The sequence below is a fragment of the Suncus etruscus genome, chromosome X, assembly GCF_024139225.1.
Source record: "Suncus etruscus isolate mSunEtr1 chromosome X, mSunEtr1.pri.cur, whole genome shotgun sequence".
Classification (NCBI taxonomy): Eukaryota; Metazoa; Chordata; class Mammalia; order Eulipotyphla; family Soricidae; genus Suncus; species Suncus etruscus.
Window position 1 is genome coordinate 11230181 of NC_064868.1, and position 22181 is coordinate 11252361.

At 39.0% G+C, this 22181-nt stretch overlaps 1 protein-coding gene across 1 annotated transcript in view; it reads left to right on the plus strand.

The window, feature by feature from the left end:
* The window catches only part of VEGFD (vascular endothelial growth factor D), a 35550-nt gene extending 20673 nt beyond the window's left edge, over positions 1-14877 (plus strand). The window contains exons 2-7 of the mRNA XM_049766804.1: positions 980-1190; positions 5493-5683; positions 8528-8676; positions 10383-10483; positions 13231-13426; positions 14660-14877. Coding sequence (XP_049622761.1) covers positions 980-1190; positions 5493-5683; positions 8528-8676; positions 10383-10483; positions 13231-13426; positions 14660-14789 — 978 coding nt within the window. The 3' untranslated portion in view covers positions 14790-14877. The remainder of the gene's footprint in view (positions 1-979; positions 1191-5492; positions 5684-8527; positions 8677-10382; positions 10484-13230; positions 13427-14659) is intronic.
* Positions 14878-22181: the final 7304 nt, after the last annotated feature.

Here is a 22181-nt window from a genome sequence, read left to right on the forward strand (position 1 = left end):
CTATTCATAGCTCTGTGCTCTGAAGTGATGTCTGGTGGTACTTTAAGGACTGGCTGAACCAGTGTTAGCCAAAGCAGTCACAGGTAAGGCCAGTAAACCATTTTCTGCATCTTCTCTGTCCAAAGTTTTGAAAAATTAGCTACGTACTGAATGCCCCTGATGGGCTTGGTCTTTTCCTCCAACGTCATGCATTGTGCAAACTATGTTAAAGACAACTTCTTCATATCAAATCCAAAATAATGATTTTATCTGAAAGGCCACATGGTTGATATAGGAAATGGGCTTTCATGGATTCATTGCTTTGGAAACTATTGTGATTGGCATCTGTCAAAAAATAGAATATTTTTAAATGGTGTTAGTTTCTGTGGCTGTCATAACAAAAGAACACAAATGGGATGGCTAAAAGAGCAGAAATGCAGTGGTTTGCTGTTCTGGAACGTAACATGCTGAAATCAAGGCACCACTAGGGCACCAGAACTCCCTCCACAGATTCCAGGAAAGGGTAACTCCTGCCAGCCTTACTTGGTCAGGCTACACTGGCTGAGTTCCTCTCACTTCTGCCTCCGTTTTCAGGAAATCACTTCTGGGTTTGTGTGCTCCCTTCTGCCTCCTCAAAGGGCACTTGTCTGTATTTAGGGCCCACCTGGATAATCACCATTTTTCTTAAGATCCTTAATATCAACAAAAAAGATATTTTCCCCCAGTAAAGTCACATCTGGGTCCATATCATCGCTCCCATATTGTTTTTGAAATGTTCTGAAGAAGAGGTCATCCTCTGATTCTCTCATAATTGAGCAGAATATGAATCACAAACATGACCAGGTACTGGTTTTCCTTGGCAGTAAGTGTACTTGAAATTGGTCTCTCTGTAATTCTGCTCTCTTGACATTTCTTAAAAATGAGCCAGGCCATTCATCAATACAGACTAAAACTTCCGTAGCTTGCTGGTTAACTCAGTCTCTTGGTTTGGTTTTGAAAGCGCGCATCTCGGTCGATGTTGGAACGGTCTGAGCAGCAGATCCGGGCGGCTTCTGGCTTGGAGGAGCTGCTTCGGATCACGCACTTTGAAGACTGGAAGCTGTGGCGGTGCCGGCTGAAGCTGAAAAGTTTGACCAGTACAGACTCACGCTCCGCATCCCATCGGTCCACTAGGTTTGCAGCAACTTTCTATGACATCGAAACACTAAAAGGTAGGTGTGTGTGTGTGTGTGTGTGTGTGTGTGTGTGTGTGTGTGTGTGTGTGTGTGTACAGAACTCAAAAGAACTGTTGTTAAATGGAAACAATTAGTTTACTTAAAAAATTAACAACCTGCGAATGGATGTTTGCCTGGCAAGCAGCCAACCCAGATTCGATCCCCAGAATCCCATATGGTCCTCCGAGCACTGCCATCAATGACTGCTGAGTGCAGAGCCACCCCTGAACACTGCAAGTGTGCTCCCCCCAAAAATAAACCCAAAATTCAACAACCTGAATATTCATCAACAAATATTCTATTGCCACACAAACGAGTAGAAATCACTACATTAGGTATCAGGTTTTTATTTCTGAATAAAATTCTGATTTTCAGTACAAATGGAAAGTAATAGTTGGAATCTAAGTTGTAATGATGCGTGTAGACATTACTAGATGAATAATGGAAAGGAAGTTCACTGACTAGACTCTAAACTCCAGTGCAGAAAATAACATGATATGAAAGAAAAGCAGTGACTGTTCCTTTAGTAAGGCTAGGAAGTTCATTTTCAGAAACTCATCAGATATAGTGTGCTGTGAGGAATGAAATGCTTGCTCTATAATATGTGTGACCTCTGGTTAGGTATTAATGGTTTTTATGGTTTGTTTGTTTTGGGGGCCACACCTGGCGATACTTCAGGCTTAATCTTGGCTCTGTGCTCAGAGATTACTCCTGGTAGACTCGAAGACAGTCTGGGGTGCTGGGGGTGGAATCTGGGTCAGCCGCATGTAAGGCCAACACCTTATCCACTGCACTATTATCCAGCCTCTAGCATTAACTATTCTGATGACATATTAAGACCACACATGAAGTCACTGTGACATTGTTGATTTCACATACATAAGATTACCTGGTAACTAATCCCAGTGTATCACTTATAGACAGAGGTGGTTCTGAAAATGCAGTTAGGTATTTCAGTGTGGTGTGATTGTCTTGTAGTAGTGCAATGACATGAACCTAAATAACACAGCCCCCGACACACATAGGCTGCACAGTAGAATGGTCTGACACTAAGTGGCATACCAGTCTGTCTATCCCACGACTAAATTTCATCACTGTGTCCAAATGGTTCTTTCCTTTCTCTCTAGAATTATCTTCCCATCCACCCATTTATAGACTATGGTAACAACACAGGAGATGCTGGCTACAGGAACAGCTGTGCTTCGGCAGGGAGAGTCCCGCAACAGCACAGTAGGAGTGAGTGTGCTCATGCATCTGACTGTTCAGAAACCATGGTGGGAAGAGGTTTGAAGTTGTCTCTCTGCAGTGAATAAGCAGGAATTTGCTGAATGCAAAGGAGGCTGATCTTATCGGGATAGTCAAGGGGTTTGTGACTTGTCACATTGCTTGTGACTCTAGAAAGATGGAAGTTGACTAGTGTTCCCATAAAATGGGTGATTTTTTTTTTTTGTTTTTTTGGGCCACACCCGGCGTTGCTCAGGGGTTACTCCTGGCTGTCTGCTCAGAAATAGCTCCTGGCAGGCACGGGGGACCCTATGGGACACCGGGATTCGAACCAACCACCTTTGGTCCTGGATCGCCTGCTTGCAAGGTAAACGCCGCTGTGCTATCTCTCTGGGCCCAAAATGGGTGATTTTTAAGAATGATTTTTGTCATTTTTTAGTGAAAACCCCATAGAAGAATTTTCTATTTGATTAACAATATGAAATGGACCAACTCTGCAACATGTTTTCACTATGGGAAGGATCATCTTAAATTTTTTTTCTATTAAGTTGAAGTATAAAATAATCAAATGGATGCATTAGAGCTATCATTTGTTTTTAAGCTCTCTCTCCTGGATTTCAGAGTCATTCCAAAAGGTTAGTTAAAAAGTAGTAGACAGTGAAGAATGGGTATTTTAATATTTCATGATTGAAACTCAATCATAAACAATCTTGTAACTGTCTATATCATGATGATTAAGTTAAAAATTTGTTAATTAAAAAAAGCTTAAAAGGGGCCAGAGTGATAGGACAGTGGTAGGGCATTTGCCTTGCTTGTGGCCAACTCAGGATGGACCTAGGTTCGATCCCCAGCATCCCACATGGTTTCCTAAGCCTGCCATTAGTGATTTCTGAGCATAGAGCCAGGAGTAACCCCTGTGTGCTGCTGTGTAACCCCCTCCCCACTAAAAGAAAAATGAAATAAGCTTAAAGAAACAAAATAATCCATTTTTTTAATTTTTAAATTTATCATTTAAAAATGTTAAGAAATAAAACCTTTAATCAGTGTATCAATCATAGTTATTCAGATTCTTGATGAATATCTTAAATAAATCCATCCCATTTTTTCAAATATAGTTTTAGACATTTTAATAAAATAAAGGAAAGCAATATTTAAATAAAATTGTAAACAAGGAATATTTTCATAAGTTTATTACTTATTTTTAGGGATCAATGATTAATAATAGGGCATTAAATAATACCCATATTAAAACATAAGTGGGGCATTTGTCTTTCATGTGTATAGCCTTCAAGCTCTTTATATAAATAATCATAATCAGGAGTTTAGAAATATTTCTTAGGATGGAATATTTTATTATGAAAAACAAAATTAGGCAAATTGTGCAGTGTCCATAGTGTTTCTCAGAAGACCAAACAGCTTACTATTATCTTTTCAGTGAGTGAATAAGCAGCACATGAGGAATATTGAAAGTTAGGGAAGAAAAGGGAAATGGATATGAAAAGGATGTTATTCAGGAATAATTTATAAACTAGGATCAGCTCTCTAACAGTAATTTTATATCTGTATATGTAAAAATCAGAATAATCTGAAGAGGAACCAAATCAACAGAAGTTTGAAGAGGATAAAAGTGGAGAATAGTTAATCTATTTACTGCATAATATTATCCCCAAACAACTATTTTTTATATCAGTTTTTGTGAGTCAAAATGAAGCCATGGACAAATGAAAGTCTCTCCTTCAGGGTGTTTGCAGAGACTGTAGTCAAGATCTGGGCAGCATGTCAAGGTTCAATTGAGGCACCATGTGGTTTCATATTCTCTCCCTGGTTGTTGGCAGACTCAGTTTCTCACAGGCTGTGACCACATACTACTTTCAGTGTTATGCCAGGAGGGCTTTCCAACATGGCAGCTTTCTTCATTCAAGACTGAAAGCTGAGATGGGGGGAGCCGGAGATAGAAATAAAAATGATTGGCAAGCTAGAAGTCAATCTTTTTAACTCAACCATGAAAGGTACATTCTATCTCTTGCTGCATTCTCTTCAAGAAGCCATTCAGGAGGACCCATGAACTTCTGGATGGGGGAGGGGGGAAGAAAATCAGTAGCAGGGATCACCCCAATCTCTCTCACCCCATTTCGAAACCTCACAGAAGAGAGAAATCCATAGGAATGTGAACATGAGAGGTGGCATCACTGGAAATCCATTATCTGTTTTTCCATGAAGGTAAAATTAACCTTCACATTATAATTGGGAAGTCATTAAAGAAACTTGCCTACCAGAAGATTTTCACTCACACACCCCCAACATATAATAAATTCTACAGTTCCATGGTAAGCATGAGTTTCTCACAAACTTGAGTCATTTCCCCAAACATCTGTAAATAGGTTCTACCACAGCAAGTATGTACCAAAGTGTCAACATCTAATTTTAAAAAATCAACTGTGAGAAAAACGCAAGTACTGTTTTATAAGAATAGATGTAATTTTCTATGGTTCCCATAAGCTTGTCTCTTTTCCTTGTTTTACTTCAAATTAGCTAGAAAGAACAAAAAAGTGGTTTCTTCCATTAGAATGAATGAACTTGTTTCTTTTTTTTTCTATCAACATCACTATCAGATAACTCTCACTTGAGGAAAAATTATTTCCACTTAAATTTCTATTCATGAATTTTGCCAAGTTACAATGCTATTCTATATCCTTAAAGCCACAACCACAGAAATTTATTTCTCAGTGTGCTAAAGCATATGCCCACCTGGCTTCAGATAAATGATTCCTTTAACTCCCTAACTCACTGTCTCCAAATCTACTACTGTCCTGTTCTAAAAGTCACATCACTCTTCCCCAAAGGAAAAGCAAAGCATTCAGTTCCATCATGAAGAAGGATATAGATTGGGGTGGTGGTGGTGAGGTAGGGGTGTTCTTGGATATAATTTGTAGTTAAAAAACCGGCAAAGATGTCCAACAAATGAATGAAAGAGCGCCATGACTGTGGAGGTGTCTGTGGTCAATGTCCCACTGGCCCACACTGGCCTGGCAGGGCCTAATCCCCTGCAGGCCTCCATGAGCTTTCTCTGTGCAGTTATAGATGAAGAATGGCAGCGAACCCAGTGCAGTCCCCGGGAGACATGTGTGGAGGTGGCCAGTGAACTGGGGAGAAGCACCAACACCTTCTTCAAGCCTCCTTGCGTCAATGTGTTCCGGTGTGGGGGCTGTTGCAATGAAGAAAGCCTCGTGTGTATGAATACCAGCACGTCGTATGTCTCCAAGCAGGTAGGCAATGAGGGGCCCATGCTAAGTTAGGAGTACTGTGTGTGTGCATGTGCTAATAGTTCTCTTTGAGATCCCTGCCGAGCCCTGTGCTGAATGCTTTTGAGGTATTGCTTCAGTGACTCACCAAAACAAACTCAAAGCATAATTCTATATCATTCTGTTGAGATAAGGAAACTGGGCTTCCAGGATGATAATGTAGGCAGAGTTAGGATTTCAATCCAGGACCCCAGCATCCTTACTAGTCAACTACTTTCTGATGTCAAGAATAGAAAGCTGGTGGAAGGTTCTAGACTGGTTCTAGAAGGTTCTAGAATGGTGAGAATAAAACAGATAGTTCCCACTGTCTTATGCATTCCTTAAGTTGGGTTGTTCAAATGGGATGATGAAGGGGGTGGGCAAAGGTAGTGGCACAAGGAAAAGCCAGTTAAGGGCACAGGGGAGCAGAAAGGAAGCATTCTTGCACTCTGAAACGAGATCCAGGGAGGGAACCCAGAAAATGAGTAAGGAAAATGCTGGCACGCTGGGACTATTTACTGGCAAGGTATTGGCCACTACCAACCCATATCCTGGCAAGCAGTTAGCTGTGCATCTACAGAGGTCAGTGTTCTAGGACCTGAGACCACTGGGGGTGGGAGGAAGAGACTGCTATATCTCCTGCTCAAACTAAGAGCACCCAACACAGAAAAGCTTTGCAAAGAATTCTACAGTCCCACGGACATTATCTTCAGGCATGATCAAACTGAACTCCTTTCAGTTCTATGGAGAATGTTCCACTCCAGCGCATGCATGTCAATGTATTCAGTTAATTGCTTTATTGCCTACACAATCTGTTCTCCTCAGGATTGAGAGGGAGGTCGATTTATCAAATTCCACAGTCATGTTTGGCAATTCACTTAACTGGATGGAAAGAATATGGAATGTTTTTTTTGTACAGAAATAGCTTAACTTTCCTTCATTTTTGTTCCCTTAGCCCCCTAAAACAGTAGTACTCCTTTCTCTCAATCCTTCTTTTTTTTCAGAGAATCTTGGAACTTGTAAAATATCTGACCTTGATTATTTGACAACCAGGGGAGAAAATAACACAAATTTGGATAAGTATCAACAGTTAGTAGAAACAAAGTTTTCATAACCTAAAAGGCTTTAGTTCACAGCCATGACATTCCCTAGAGCATAGCTGAATATTTTTCCAAGGAAATGAAATTTATGCAAAGTAAATACTCTACAAGCACTTGCTTAGACTCATGGAAGTTCCATTACTTGTCAGAAGGTCAGAATAAACACAACTTTAATAGATTGTTTCCACTTAATAGATAGTGACTACTTTTTTTTTACCACTGTACTTAAACGAGTTGTTTTAAAGACTGGACCTAAATGTAAATATACATCAGTGTTTCTCTCCAAGTACACAGATTTGAATATTTTCATAAGGGGTTTTAAAGAATTACCATTAATCCTAAAGTTTGGAATGATTTGATGCAATACCTGTTAGAAATCATGTAAATAATTTGTATAAAGTACTCTGTAGAAATGATTATATGGGTTAAGTTCTTGAATATGCAGCACATTAAAATTAAATTCAAGTTCATCCATGTATCATCTGAAAACTAAGTAATTGATGTATTTCTATATTATAGTTGCCAAGATTTTATCTTGTTGCTTCCAATCAATGTGATTTTATTCCCAAAGGCAATATAGCATTTTCTTATGAATACCATCTCCAAGCTCATTTCACTCTGGAATTGCCTGCATCCCAACTTGGGTTGTATCATTTCTTTTTTTTTTAATTTGATGTGATCCCCTGTCTCCCTCCTCTCTCTTACACTTCCTGAATGAAATTAATTTATTGCACATACCAAAAAGCAGTATCACTTTCAGCTCTGGAGAATACTGCCGGAGTTCAATTGCCCCACTTTTCCAATCAATCTTACCTTAGGCAAGTTACAGAACCTCTCACTTCATCCATTTCTACATCTGCAAAGTTGGGCACAGGAGGTTAAAATACACCAAATAATGCTGTTAGAAGGAATAAACAAATTGAATCTAAAAGTGCTGACTACAAGGGCCTGGCAAATGGGCAGAATGGTGCTATAATTATTTGGGCATAATGATGTTATATCAGCTGTTCATTTTAATCTACTGGTGCATAAGAATCATGCTAAACTTGGTGGCTATCTACAATGACTTATTTTCATTTAGATATGTGAGGTACAAGTGGTTTAAAGTGGGTTTGATTGAATTTGACTCCAGGTCCTAGTCCAGTCCCTATGTCTACTCTCCTTTGGTCCAGCAAGCCTGCCAGGCTATAGAAAATGCCTGAGAAATCCAACTCTACAAATTCCCACAGTTCCAGCTGTCCATGTCTGCTAGCATTCTCTTGGCCAAGTCCAAAGTGAAAGAGCAGAAAACTATATTCCTCTAAGGGAGAGGACAATGGAAGAGCTAAGCAGATAGTTTAGAACAATAATCCATTCACCTTGGCCTCAAACAATTTCCTAGTTCTTTTTTACTTCATCTTGACAATTCACACTGAGATTTAAAGCAGGAGCATGAACCAGTTGATGGGGCCAATGTGACATCAGAAAGTTAGGAGGAGTTTTGATCCCACCTAGTAAATGACTTGGCAAAGTTGAATAAATTCCTGGTCTCCTAACTTTCCGTCCAATATTCTCTCCATCATGCCTGTTCTTACCTTTAATAGTTCTACTGTTAATGGAAAAACAACATTGCTAGAGCCATTATCAGAAAGGACAAATGTCAAAGGACAAAGGACAAAAGGAAAAAGGACTGTAGAAACAATGGTTCTTTTTATGGTGTCTTTTTTACGGCTTTTCCTCTTTTCCCCAGCTCTTTGAAATATCAGTGCCTTTGACGTCAGTGCCTGAATTAGTGCCTGTCAAAGTGGCCAACCACACCGGTTGTAAGTGTTTGCCGACGGCTCCCCGTCATCCATACTCCATCATCAGAAGATCCATCCAGACTCCAGAAGATGATCTGTAAGCATCTCTTGGGCTTAGTTCTCCTTGCCTTTTCATTTGCCAAAGTGTTATGCAGAGAATACTCCATTACTTTCACTCTGACATTGTCATCTTTCAGCTTTTAATCCAAATCTACGAATTATAACCAGTGGGCAACATCTTCAATTAGGTATTAAAGGCTCATTGTGGCAGTACTGAGAAGCTCAATGGTTATGAACTCAGCATGATTATTTGTTGGCAAATTTGCTCTTCATACACTATCTAATACCCATTGTAAAAATCAATCCCAGCTTCTCATGTTCCCCAATCTAAGGCAATGATAAAATAAAACCCATTTCTTTTTGTTTGTTTGTTTGTTTGTTTGTTTGGGTTTTGGGCCACACCCAGCAGCGCTCAGGGGTTACTTCTGGCTCCACGCTCAGAAATAGCTTCTGGCAGGCTCAGGGGACCATATGGGATGCCGGGATTCGAACCAATGACCTTCTGCATAAAAGGCAAACGCCTTACCTCCATGCTATCTCTCCAGCAATAAAACCCATTTCAAGCTGCTTAGATATTTAAGTTTCAAAATCATGGAACAAAAAAAAGTTTTCTGGAGTCCTTGTGTGGTAGAACTCCCTGTATCTGAGTTGACCATGTTCTACACTTCCTCTTAAGATAAGCTCACGTGGGGTTGGAGCAATCGCACTGCAGGTAGGGTGCTTGACTTGCATGAGGTCGACCCAGGTTTTATTCCTGGCATCCCATATGGTACTGCAAGTCTGCCAGGAGCAATTTTTGAGGTTAGAGACAGGAGTAACTCCTGAGTGTGGGCAGATGTGGCCCCAAAACAAAAACAAAAACAAAACAAAAAAGATAACTCATAAGGAATTCTTATTTCAAATTAAAATGACTTTAAATTCATTTGACTTTGACCTTTTCTTGAAATTATTTATGGGATAAAGTCTGATAGCCCAACGTATGCTGAAATGAAAGGTAAGAATCATTATTTTAAAAAATAGTTAATAAAGAGAAACAATGAAGAACAAATTCCCAACACAGGATGCAAATGCAAACAAATGAAATTGGATGCACAGACCTTACAAAAATAAAGAAGTCGAGATATGTGCAAGGGGCAAGTGGGTGGGGAGCTGGTGGTTAGTGTTAGTTAACCTGATTCTCCCCCCCCCCAAAGACTGATCTGCCTCTTTCATGCAGTAAAGAAAGCTCCTACTTCCAAGAGACACATTGATCCCTAAGATGTTCTGCTATCCTGATCAATATTTTTATCTCTGTTTTCAAGAAGATAATGCTTAGGAACTAATTTCAAGTAATCTTTACTTTAGGAACATAAGCTCTATTAGCAACTAGGTGACACAATCATTTAATACCAATGATTTTCTTTTATTGCAGTGCTGGGGATCAAGCACAAGGCTTCTCACATCAAAGCAAGCACTTTACCATGGAGCTATAGGCCCATACCAATCTTCCCTGTTTGCTGAAGATTCTAATGTTCCAAGATTAATTTAAGTCTCTACAGTTAAAGGTTTCCAAATAGAATACTTGTTATTGCAGAAGTACTAATAAGCATGCAGTTCAAAAATATGAATTTAGCTCCTTAAAAATGCTCACTCTTATCCACCCCAAAAATGCATTCATCATTAGAAAAAAAAATAAATGTTCTCAAAGTGAAATGGGTTATCCTTGAATGCTTTTACATCCTGTGAATTGTTTTCTTTTCCTAGCTGCTTCCATTCCAAGAAACTCTGTCCTATCGACATGCTATGGGATAGCAACAAATGTAAATGTGTTTTACAGGAAGAGACTCCACTCTCTGGAATGGAAGGTAATGATAGCAGAAACTAAATAGCAATGTGAATATTAACAATAACCATTCATTTACTAGGACCAGGCTAGGTTTGTAAGGTTTTTGCACATACTCTTTGGTGCTCACAACCATACTAACAGTGAGCTCTCCCTATTACCGTTTATATTCCTTGCCAGCTCCTTGCCTCCCTTTTCCTTCCTAGTTGTTGATGCTTTTGCAGTAAACTGATGTTGCACATGAGCCTGGGTGTGGTGTGTACATGTTTTATAGCTTGTTGCTCACTGTGTGCTTGCTCACACTTGGCTGGGATAATTCTAGCAGGTTTGCACTCTTTCCATTTCAGTACTTGCATGCATAGTCTCTGGAAGTCACATTCTCTAGTTGAGGCACATCGGTTGTGGGCTCCCTCGGTTTGAGCTTCCTGGCCATGGGGCCCACAGATCTTTCTAGTTGTGGAGTTTCTCGGGCCCAAACCCCTTTACAGTGCTCTCACACACACCTGTGATGTGACCTACAGTGGAGATATAGAACTAAGAAAGCATCATTTTCTAGGACTATACAGTGCATGAGTGACAACGTGTAGGGAATGATAATAAAGCCTTACTATTGCTTCTTTTTTTTGGCAGTTACAAAAATGAATACAAGATGTTTAGTAATTTTCTCAAGTCGCACAGCCAAAAGCGACAGATGCAGTCACATTCTAAAGTTTACTGTGCTTGATTATATCAGAATCTAATAGATGCAACCGTTGCCTTGATACACCAACACAGCACATCTGCTTTTCCATCTCAAAAATCCCGATTTAAATGTCCCCAAACACTGAATTCCAAGGGACACATTTACCTTCCATATAAGCCACGTAAGGAATAAACTCTAGTCAGTTGCATTTTACTAATTTATTTGCATAACATTCTGCTAGGGACCTAAAATACTATTGGATTTTGTTTCTCTTAGTTGTGTTATGTGAAAACATGACAATAATGGGGGGTGTAGAAAACTATATTTTTGTCTTGTATTTTAAAGTCCAAATGGTAGACCCAATTTCCATATTTTATTTTGAAAAAGTACATTTATATATGTGTAAAAAATAAAATAAAATTGAAATTCACATGATCTTCCACCATCAACTTTTCCATGATGTCAATCAATATTAAATCTTCAGGGTATGGGCTAGAAAGATAGCACAGCAGTAGGGCGTTTGCCTTGCACGCAGCTGACACAGGACAAATGATGGTTTGAAACACAGCATCTCATATAGTCCTCTGTGCCTGCCAGGAATGATTTTTGAGCACAGAGCCAGGAGTAATCCCTGATCACCACTGGCTGTGGCCCCCCCAAACCAAATAAATACATAAATAAATCTTCAGGGTACCATCCTTAACTAGTTACTGCTTCATCCATACCCCTATATTCAGTATTTTGTATTTAATTGGCCTGTAAAGTGACAAATTATCTTGTTGAAGTTCATCCAACACTTTATAGACAATTTTCCCTGAAACTATCCACAAATGGAGTGGGCCCTACCTGAAGGCTTTTGAGTGAATATCTACTGCCACCTAGTGGTCTATGTAAGTCTTGTACGAGTTGAACTCGTCAATAACAATCTCTCCTTTCCCGGCCCTAAAATGACATCTCCCTCACCTGCACATGGCTTGCAAAATTTGCCTATGCCCTCTTCACAAATTTTAGAATGTAGTACTCCCAATTTTACCTTCCCTCAAAAATCCTCAACCATTGAGCCGTTAAAACAAAGGGATTGAATTATATGAGAGTAGATCACTAGTGAGCAGATACTGGCAAGAGCAGATGGTTTTAACCTAGTGTCTTCGAATATTAGAAGGGCTTTGTCAGAGTATCTATACTTTCTCTTGCTCCAGAATCATTTGATCACACCAAAGAAGCTGAGCAAATGTTCTATCTCTTCCATTTCTTTTTGTAATAAATTTCAACTTTACGAACCGGACATCATCCAAGGTTTCTTTATTTAGAGGTGGGTGGGTTTGGGAAATCACACCTGTCAATGTTCTTGTGTCAATGCTCTTGGATTACTCCTGACTCTGCACTTAGGAATTACTCCTGATGGTGCTCAGAGGATTATATGGGGTGTAGGGAAATGAACCATGGTCTGCTTTTTGCAAGGCAAATGCCCTACCCACTGTGTCCACTCCAATCCTTATCTAACTTTCCTGTGCACTGCCTAGAAGTATCTGTCATGTAAATGTGTCAGAGATTTTTTTTGACTCTCTTCTCTTGATGAAGGATAGCTTCCAGCATATGGGAGTGAACAAAAGTTCATGCTCACTCTTGTACCATTTCTATAGGTTGTGATCTGTATTGCAAAACTATATCACTGTCTATGATCCAAGTTCGAAAGGTTTAAGGTATATTCTTAGAATTGCAAGATAATCACCTAAAAACCAGAAAGGACTAGATCCAAAATCCTGCATCTTATTCCTAATACTTGGATATGAACATTTGAGTTTCTAAGAAATCACCAATCAAAGACATTTTAAAATGTTTAGTTATATTTAAATGTTTAGAAATGTTTAGTTTATAACTTTTGAATCACAAACTTGAGGTAGCACATATTTGATAGTTATCTTGTTGAAACAGAGGCAAATCTTTCCCTTGCAAAATAAAGATTATACACAAAACTCTACAGGTAAGATTGGGAAAAATTGAAGTTCTTTTATAATGATGTATATCCCGCTTTGGGGATCACCATGTTCTATCCATTTGACTAACCATTTTCTGTTGCTGTTCAGACCATTCACACCTTCAAGAACTGACTCTCTGTGGGCCACACATGAAGTTTGACGAAGATCGTTGTGAGTGTGTCTGTAAAATACCATGTCCTCGGGATCTCATCCAGCACCCCGAAAACTGCAGTTGCATCGAGTGCAGAGAAAGTCTGGAGAGCTGCTGCCTAAAGCACAAGATCTTTCACCCTGACACCTGCAGGTAATTGTTATTTGTACTTTCACTCAGTTTGAGTCTCACCATTCACATGCCAGAGCCATTTTGAGCCAATGGGATTCCCAATCCTGATCCCATATTTAATTGTAAAATACTGAAATAAGCAAGGAAGGAGTAAGAATCTACAGACTGACGATTCGTGATATAATCAAGAAAATCTTTATTATAAGAATACTGTATAATATCACACAGTAGAAAAACACACAGTAACAAGGCAAAAGAAAAAATAAAAGCAAACCCTTAGATGCAGAGAACATTGCTGAAGGAGGCATCTGTCCTACAGTGCCAGTGGGATTTCAATGAATCTACTTCAGGGAGAGTGGGTTGCACAGGTGGAACCTGTGGAAATATGAAATATGAAATAATGAAACCACACACAAGTATGTGGGGTCAACACATCTTCTGGCAGGAATGCGACCCACTCTCCCTGAAGTGGATTCATTGAAATCCCACTGGCACTGTAGGACAGAAGCCGCCTTCAGCAGAACGTATTGGTGATCATTAGAGGGAAAGAGGATTGGCGAGTAGATGGAATAGATAAAAGGGGTGAATTGTAGGAGAGTGGATGAAAACTAAATATTTGGTGGTCATAAAGTAGTATCTGCAGATATCAAATTATAATATGGTGTACCTGAAGCATTTGTGTTATATAAATTAGTGTTATCTCAATAAAATGTATTCAAAAAACTCCTGGGGCTAGAGACAGTTCAAGAAACTATGTGCCTGCTTTGTTTGCAGGAGGCCCAGGTTCAATCCCTGAGATTGCATGGTCCCCTGAGTACCACCAGGAGTGACCCTGGGCACTGCCTGGTGTTGCTCAACTCTCCCTAAAATACTGTCTGCCATTTATGGGTTTGTAAGTTTCAGGAAAATTACAAAATTGATCAGATTTAAACAACTACTTGGATGAGAATTTTCATCAATAAACTTTTATTTACCTTTCTGACTATAAAAAGATATATGTCCATGAACACTTGCTGCTTTTTTTTCTTTGTGGATGATATCATGAGTGTATATAGCACAGACTTTATTGATGAATAGAGCTTTTTGATAATAATAGATGGCCTTTAATACAGTTTAATATAGGCCTTCATATTATAATTTAAAGATGCATATCCAAACATTTTACTTGGGAAACTTGATCAAATCAGAACCAAGTTACTCCATTGAGTTTAGTCTTTGAGTCAGAATGCCCGTGTTTCTTTTCTTTTGCCACAGCTGTGAGGATAGATGCCCGTTTCACACCAGAACATGTGCAAATGGAAAACCAGCCTGTGCAAAGCATTGTCGGTTTCCAAAGGAGAAAAGGGCAGCTGCCCATGGGCTCCAGGGTCAAGAAAACCCTTGATCCTGCTTTGTCCCCAAGACCCGCATCCCTGTCATTTCTAACAGCATGCTGCTTGCCAAGTTATTGTCACTGTTACTTTTTCCCAAGATCTTAGAGGACACATCAATTTACTTACGACTGTGGCGACTCCAGAACCCTTCCCCTGCATTAAACACCAGTCAAGGATTCTCTGATTCACTGGCAGGTGTCTCCTGATGAAAGAAGCATCTGAACACCAAGGAAAAGAGAAAACACACACACACTTTTTGGGTGAATAAGAAAGTTTGATCATTTTGGAGAGACAGGTGCCATGTGATCAATAACTCAAAGCAAATGAGGCATCTGCCTAATCACTGTACCCTTGGCTATTTGCAGCTCTTTCCTGCAGAGTTTGATGTGTATGATCGCACTGAGGTTCTGATTGCTGTCCTGCTTGTAGTTATCTATTAGCCAAACTGTTGGTTGTTTCATATTTAAGTGTATTTAAAGAAAATAAAGTCCATTATTCAAACCATAGCATTTTTTATGTATGGTGACATTCTAAATGTTAAGCTAAAGAAAAAATGTGTCCAAGAGAAAAAGGGAATTTAGAAGTGAGGTCTGTGTGAGAAGGGATGTAAACACAAGAAAAGTAGGTGGGGTTTTTTTTGGTGGGGGGGGACCAAAGGATGTTCCTCATAAGCTTTAAGATTCTGGAAATTCGTGGGGGGGGGGGGAATAAAACAAAACAAAACAAAAGATTCTGGAAATTCATTTAATTTAACTTGACCTCCATCTGCCAATGCCCCTTAAACCCCCGAGGACTTACATTTATGGCTATTTCCACTTCATGTTTTTCACTGGCTGAACTGAAGTCATACACATATTTGAAATCTTGCAACTCTTCTCTCTGGTCCATAGTTACCTAAGGGGAAAAAAATCAAACCTTTTCTCTTTGCCTTTTATCCCAAATATATCCACAGATAATTTGGGGATGGATAAACTTGAATGAAAGTTTAGGATAATGGGAAATATTAGAAGTCTTAGCATAGGGCGGGGGAGAGGGGAAAAAGAAGCCTTAGCAGAATTAAGTTATTTAGTAATTAATTTAAAAGGGTGGTTTGGATTTGGTTTGGATCTTGCTTTTTGATTTTTTTTATTTTTGGGCAACACCCAGAGGCATAATTCGGGGATTAATCCTGGCTCTGTGCTCAGGGGTCACATGGTGGGCTCAGGAGACCATACAGGGTACCATGGATAGAACACAGATCAGTCACATGCAAGGCAAACACCTATGTGCTATACTATCACTCTAGCCTTATAGCTTAAAAGTTGATCTCCCTGGGTGATAACACAGTGGGAAAGACATTTGCCTTGCAAGTGGCTGACCAGGGTTAGGTTCCCAAACCCCAAACTCATTTGGCCCCAAACACTGCCAAAAGTGATTCCTGAGCACAGATCCAGGAGTAATCCCTGAACTATGTTGGGTGTACCCCCCTAAAAATAAACAAAATGAAAGTTGAGCCCTTTACTACAGCACAGATAGAAGATAATTATGAAAGTGATGATAGATGATGATAAGTAAAGGTAGATGAAGAAATAGATACTTGGATGAAAACATGGATGAATGGATAGACAGTTGCATAGATGGATGGAAATGATAGAGAACTTATCACTGACTTTTGTAAATAGCTATGTTAATGAGTATCTGCTTGGAGTCCAGCCTGAGTGAATGAACCTGAAGTAGGGTTGTCGTGAGAATTAAGAAAACAAGAAAGACATAAAAAAAAAGGCATGGGGTCAGGGAGGCTCCCAGCCTCATGGACAGAGAGCCCTGAGTGTCCTCCACATACAATATTTATTGATCAGGGCCAATCAACATGGGAGGAAAGGCAATTAACAGGTAAATACCTATCTAATACTAATCAAGCCTAAGTTGGTCATTACATCTCAAAAGGAGATGTCTAAGGAAAAGGAAGCTAACATAATGTCCCTGTGGATTGTCTTCCTCCAGGAGAGGTGGTAGGACAAAAAAAGTGAATACAGGAACCCCCTCACTCTAGGCATTCCCTGGTGGTACCAGTGTTCCAGTAATTTAGAAATTAAGAGCACTTTCAGTGGTCCTCAAACTACGGCCCGCGGGCCACATATTGTATTTGTTTCCATTTTTTATCTTTACTTCAAAATAATATATATGCAGTATGCATAGGAATTTGTTCATAGTTTCTGTTTTTACTAGAGTCTGACCCTCCAACAGGCTGAGGGACAGTGAACTGGCTCTCTGTTTAAAAAGTTTGAGGACCACTGCAATTTAGATCAACTTGTTCTGCCCCTCTCCTCTGACTATCAACCCTGTAGTGAAACGTACTCATTTCTTGGAAGTCTTCATATCTGATAAGTATCTTATCACCACATTTTGATCTCTTTATTACTGGCAAGTGTGTATCTGACCAAAACTGAGTAACCCAAATTTCTCAAGTAAAACCATTTAGAACATTATAATAACAAAGAAACAAATACAATTGCTTCCAGTGGAGCAATTCACAGTGGAGTAACTGGATCCTGACCTTTAACTCTGCCCCTCCTCTCTCCAGGCTCTTAAGCAAGTCCTGAGTTGTCCTTAGTTCATTTCCTTTCTTTGAGGCCTCAAGCTCCAGGCCCTTCATCTCTTTCTTCCCTGACTATATTTCAGTCCCCACTCTGAGTCAAGGCTAATTCAGCCTTTGGAGCTAGTATCCACCATGCTGCCATTATCATTATTCTCATAAATTTTGCCATTAGCCCTGCTCCAATCCTCTCCTGTTTTCAGTTTCCTGAACCTCACTATTGGATCTCAATATTAATGTCCTTGCTTCCTTCTACTTTATTGTTTGACTCTCAATCTTCTAACAGGGCTGCAAAATTCTAACTGCTTATGTGGCCCCTTCATCTAGTCTTGACTACGTTCTCCTCCTCTCTGGTATTTGGTATTTGCTACATTCTCTCGGGAGCTGTGACAATGGCTGGTTCAAAGGGCACCATTAAAGGAGTTACTTTGCTCAGCCTGGATTGGCAAGGAGTGAGGGGAATCCCATACCAAGAGAAAAAACACAAGTTTAAGTACAGACTCTGCTGCCTTCTTTCCTGTGAAATGTAGATGATAACCTCAACTTCCTGATTTGTGAGGTGTTCATCTCACTTGAGATACCCCGAGTCGGGTAAACTCCATGACACTTCTATGCACCTAAAAATTAAAGGGATTATCCCAAAGAAGAGTAGTTGCCAGAGTGATAGCACAGCAGCAGAGCCGGGTTCAATCCCTGGCATCCCTGCCAGGGGCAATTTACCACACTGTATGTGCTCCCCCCTCCCCCCAAAAAAGAAGTTACTATGAGCCACATTCCTGGCTTTTACTGGATTCTTGCATCTGTCCTAAAACTAACCCAAACATACTCTCACTCCCTAGTTGCCATCTATTTGGAGATATTAGAGGCAATCCTAGGCTGGAAGCAAAACAGCCGCCGTCTAGCTTTGGTGGACCATTCTCTCACCACTTCCTCCCCTATCCTCAACAACCACCAAAAGACTTGCATTTGTATTCTTGAGGCTGGCTGAACTGATATAGGGCTGGTCCTCAAGGTAGAGGTAGGCTAACTGGCCTATGCTCTTATTAGTTGTCTGGTACTTGGATAGGAATATTTGTCATATCAACACAATATTTGGCTGCAGAATCTTGACTTGTGGTGAAATAAAAAATATGTGAAATTCTCAAGAGCTTAAAGCATAAATAATATATGCTAGTGATGCATGAACTACCTGACTATATAAGCCACAGATTAGAACATTATGCATATGCTACAACAGACCCAGTTCTGTGGATAGAAAAGAAGAACTTAATGGATTTGTTTTAGGCTAACAAGAACTAGTCTTTGATTAATTTATTCATAATCCTTAGTGTGAGAACAGTGTCTTACATATATGTGCCTCATAAAATATACATTAAAAATAATGAAGCATTGATACACTTTATGTTCCATGAAAAAAATTCTAAAAACAAAGTCAAGAATAACTTGACATAACTTTAAGAGTCGCTAGATTATATGCATATCTGAATTCTTCTGAAGTTCCAAGATTAAATTCATGACTATCCCCAAAATGCTTATGAAATTGAATGTCTTTCTTCCATATGGTCCTTTTAATTGCCTGGTAGAATCAAAGTTCTACCTTCTGTGATAGGAATCAACCTCAGTGGTGTAGTGTATGCCTCACATGTGAAAGGTCCTGGGTTGGATCCCCAGTGCCACAAAAAAATGCTTTCTGTAGCTTTAATCACACACATTGTTTGTTCTAAAATTGCAGCACACTGCTTGCTTGCGTAAAAATTGGTTTCTTGGCACCCAGCTACATTCCGTGTGTGTGTGTGTGTGTGTGTGTGTGTGTGTGTGTGTGTGTGTCTTTTAGCTGCTTTAGATTTTGAGAAATTGTTACAGAGGCATAGGGCCTGCAATGTCTGAAATGTTTATTATTTGATAGAAAAACTTTGCTGAATCCTTCTGTAATAGTTTCTTAAGTGTCAAAAGTTAATAAAAAAAAAACAACCAAATTGCTTTTCAAGTCACTGCATAAAAATGACTCTGATATTTGGCTAAATTGTTTAAATTAGCTTATTTAACCATATTTTCATTTTTGGGTAGTAGAGCAGATAAAGTTGAAGACATTTCTCTGGAAGTAGAATAAAAAGAGAAGAATCACAAATTATAAGGAAAGAGACCAAAGTGATAGCCTAGTAGTAGAGCTTTTGCCTTGCATGTGGCCGACGCGGGACGGACCCAGGTTCGATCCCCAGCATCCAATATGGTCCCCTGAGTTTGCCAGGGGTGATTTCTGAGTGCAGCACCAGGAGTAACCCCTAAAATTATAAGGAAAAAGATAAAGAAATACATAAATTGACCAGTGAAAAGGTTCTCTGAAAAAAAGTGTCCAGTCCATAAAATAAAAATCTACTTATGCAAAGGTACAACATTATAAAATTCTAGGACACTAGAGATGAAGAAAGAAGGAAACTTCCAGAGCAAAAAAAAATAATGATTTCATAGAAAGGGTAAGAAATCAGTCTGCCATTATATTTCTTATAGTTACTCCAAAAGCTAGAAAGTTCAAACAGTGATAGTGGAACATTGTCTTCTGTCCCTTGTTGTACAGGTCAAAGTCACTCCAGACTCTAGAGACCACATTATTAAGTCAGAAAGTCACCCGCTGATGGGACTGTTCAGACTGTGTGCCTCTGTATGACTCTTTCTCACTTCCTTATCTGAGCTCCCTCAGTGCATGGCTCTTGGTTGGAAAAAAGTAGGTTCCTCCGATTTATTTATTGATGTTTCATTGCCCAAATATGTCATATGGTCAAGGCAAAGTCAATGTTTGAGTGGATCAAAGAAGAGAAAATAGGAAGTGAGGGCCATCATTGTGGAGCATTCTCCCAAAAGGTTGTTTCTGTCTTTAGCCACATGTGGAACCCTATGAGGTGCCATTGCTTCATAAGAGCTGAATGAACTCTGACCCATTTGTTACTGTTTTCACAGAGTCCAGGATCTATTATATTTTGGTTCAGTTTCTGATATGTGAAAACATTCATTTCTGCTTTCTAAAATCACAACTATTAAATTGTAATTTATTCATCTCTCTGATATGTCTTTTTTGTTTGGGGGCCATACCCAGTGGTGCTCTTTGCTTACTCCTGGCTTGTGTGCTCAGGAATCACTCCTGGATTTGAGGTTCAGGATAGAACCTGGTTTCGTTGCATGCAAGGCAAGTCCCCTACTCACTTTATCTCTCCAGTCCCTTATTTTTCTATTTTTAACAGATTGAGGAGTAAGGAGTCTCAAAATAGCAACGGGAAATGCCATTTTGGCTGAATGTGGCTTGAATACATTTTCATCAGTGAAGCCCTCTATCAGTTTGCTCCAGCCTTGCTATCAAATGCCGTCTCTTATGTGAAACTTCCCCCTTCTCTTTCCCTGTATAATTGCACAACAGTGTGGCTGGACAGTCAGCAGCGATCTCTGTACTTAGCTTGAGTCTTTCTTGAACTGATCTGCTTTCATCATTTGTATGAACATTCAACTAGTTAAATGCTATCAGTCAGAAATACTCTATACTGGTAGCATTAATGCTCTATAATTATCAACTCCAAGTATTGTTTATATATTCTCTTATAGCACTATCACTTATTATCTCTTAGCATAGGTATTTAGGTATGTCTTAACTTTCACTTGGTTTCTTAAGAGTAAAGATCATTCCAAACGTTCCCTGCATTGTACCTTGCACACAGATAGTAAGTCCTCAATACTTAAGTGTTACCTTTACACTCCAAAGGAAGATAATTTACAGATGAATTGACAAAGAACTGAATTTCAAAAGAGGGTGGCTTTCATATTTATTACATCTTCTCCATGTATGGGATTTTTTTAAAATAATACAACTGGTACTGATAGGCCTCAGATTTTAAGAATTATAGTAAGCATACACTACCTCTAGTTTAATTTGGTGGTTTCTAACAAAATTCAGTAAAGGTATGGATGTCATACAATTAGGTAGAAGGATTTATCTATCTTGTTACTACAACTTTCTTTAGAATTCTAGAAAATAGCCTTAAATGGAAACCTGTGCTTAAGGTTTTTCTAAGTATAAATGGACTTTTCATACACATATGAGATTGTGATCCATGTGCACAATTATACATTTTTTTTTACTTTTAATGGTTCAAATCTAGGTCAGAGAACCAAGAGTGATTATTGTTCAATGTTTTTTAACTTATACCAATGACCTGAAGATGCCTCAAACGCATCCCATAGAGCCTCAGCAAGTGTCTTTATTAAATCCATTTACAAAGATCAGCCGATTCTACAGTATTAAGACACAGAGAACCTTTCATGAAAAATAGACTGATTTTTACTACTGGTAAATATAACCAAAAGCTAAGGAAGACAAAAGCTTTGAAAACATGGTACTATGCTTAATATTCCTTCATTCCCCACAAAGGCTTTTATTGAGTGGATATTAAGTAAATATTTAATGAGAAAGATTAGAAATATTTGTTTGTAAAAGGTTACAACAACTCTTGTTAAGGACTATTTGCATGAGGATCATAGAATATTCGTGTTCTAATTTCAAATGTTATCATCAGAACATCATTGGTCAATTAGGAACTCAATAAATTACAAAAAATTGTTATCATTTTTATGCCTTCCAAGATTTCTATTTCTGGATTTGACCCTGAAACATGTTGAAAAAATGAAAAAGACACCAAAACATCATCTGGTGGTGTTAGTATTTTTGAAAACAAATGCAAATTATGAAACTTGAATAAGTGTCTTTGATTTATCATCATCTCTGGAGCTTCAATATTAACACTGGGCAGAATATGTATTTTTACTTGAGCCTTACTAATGTAAA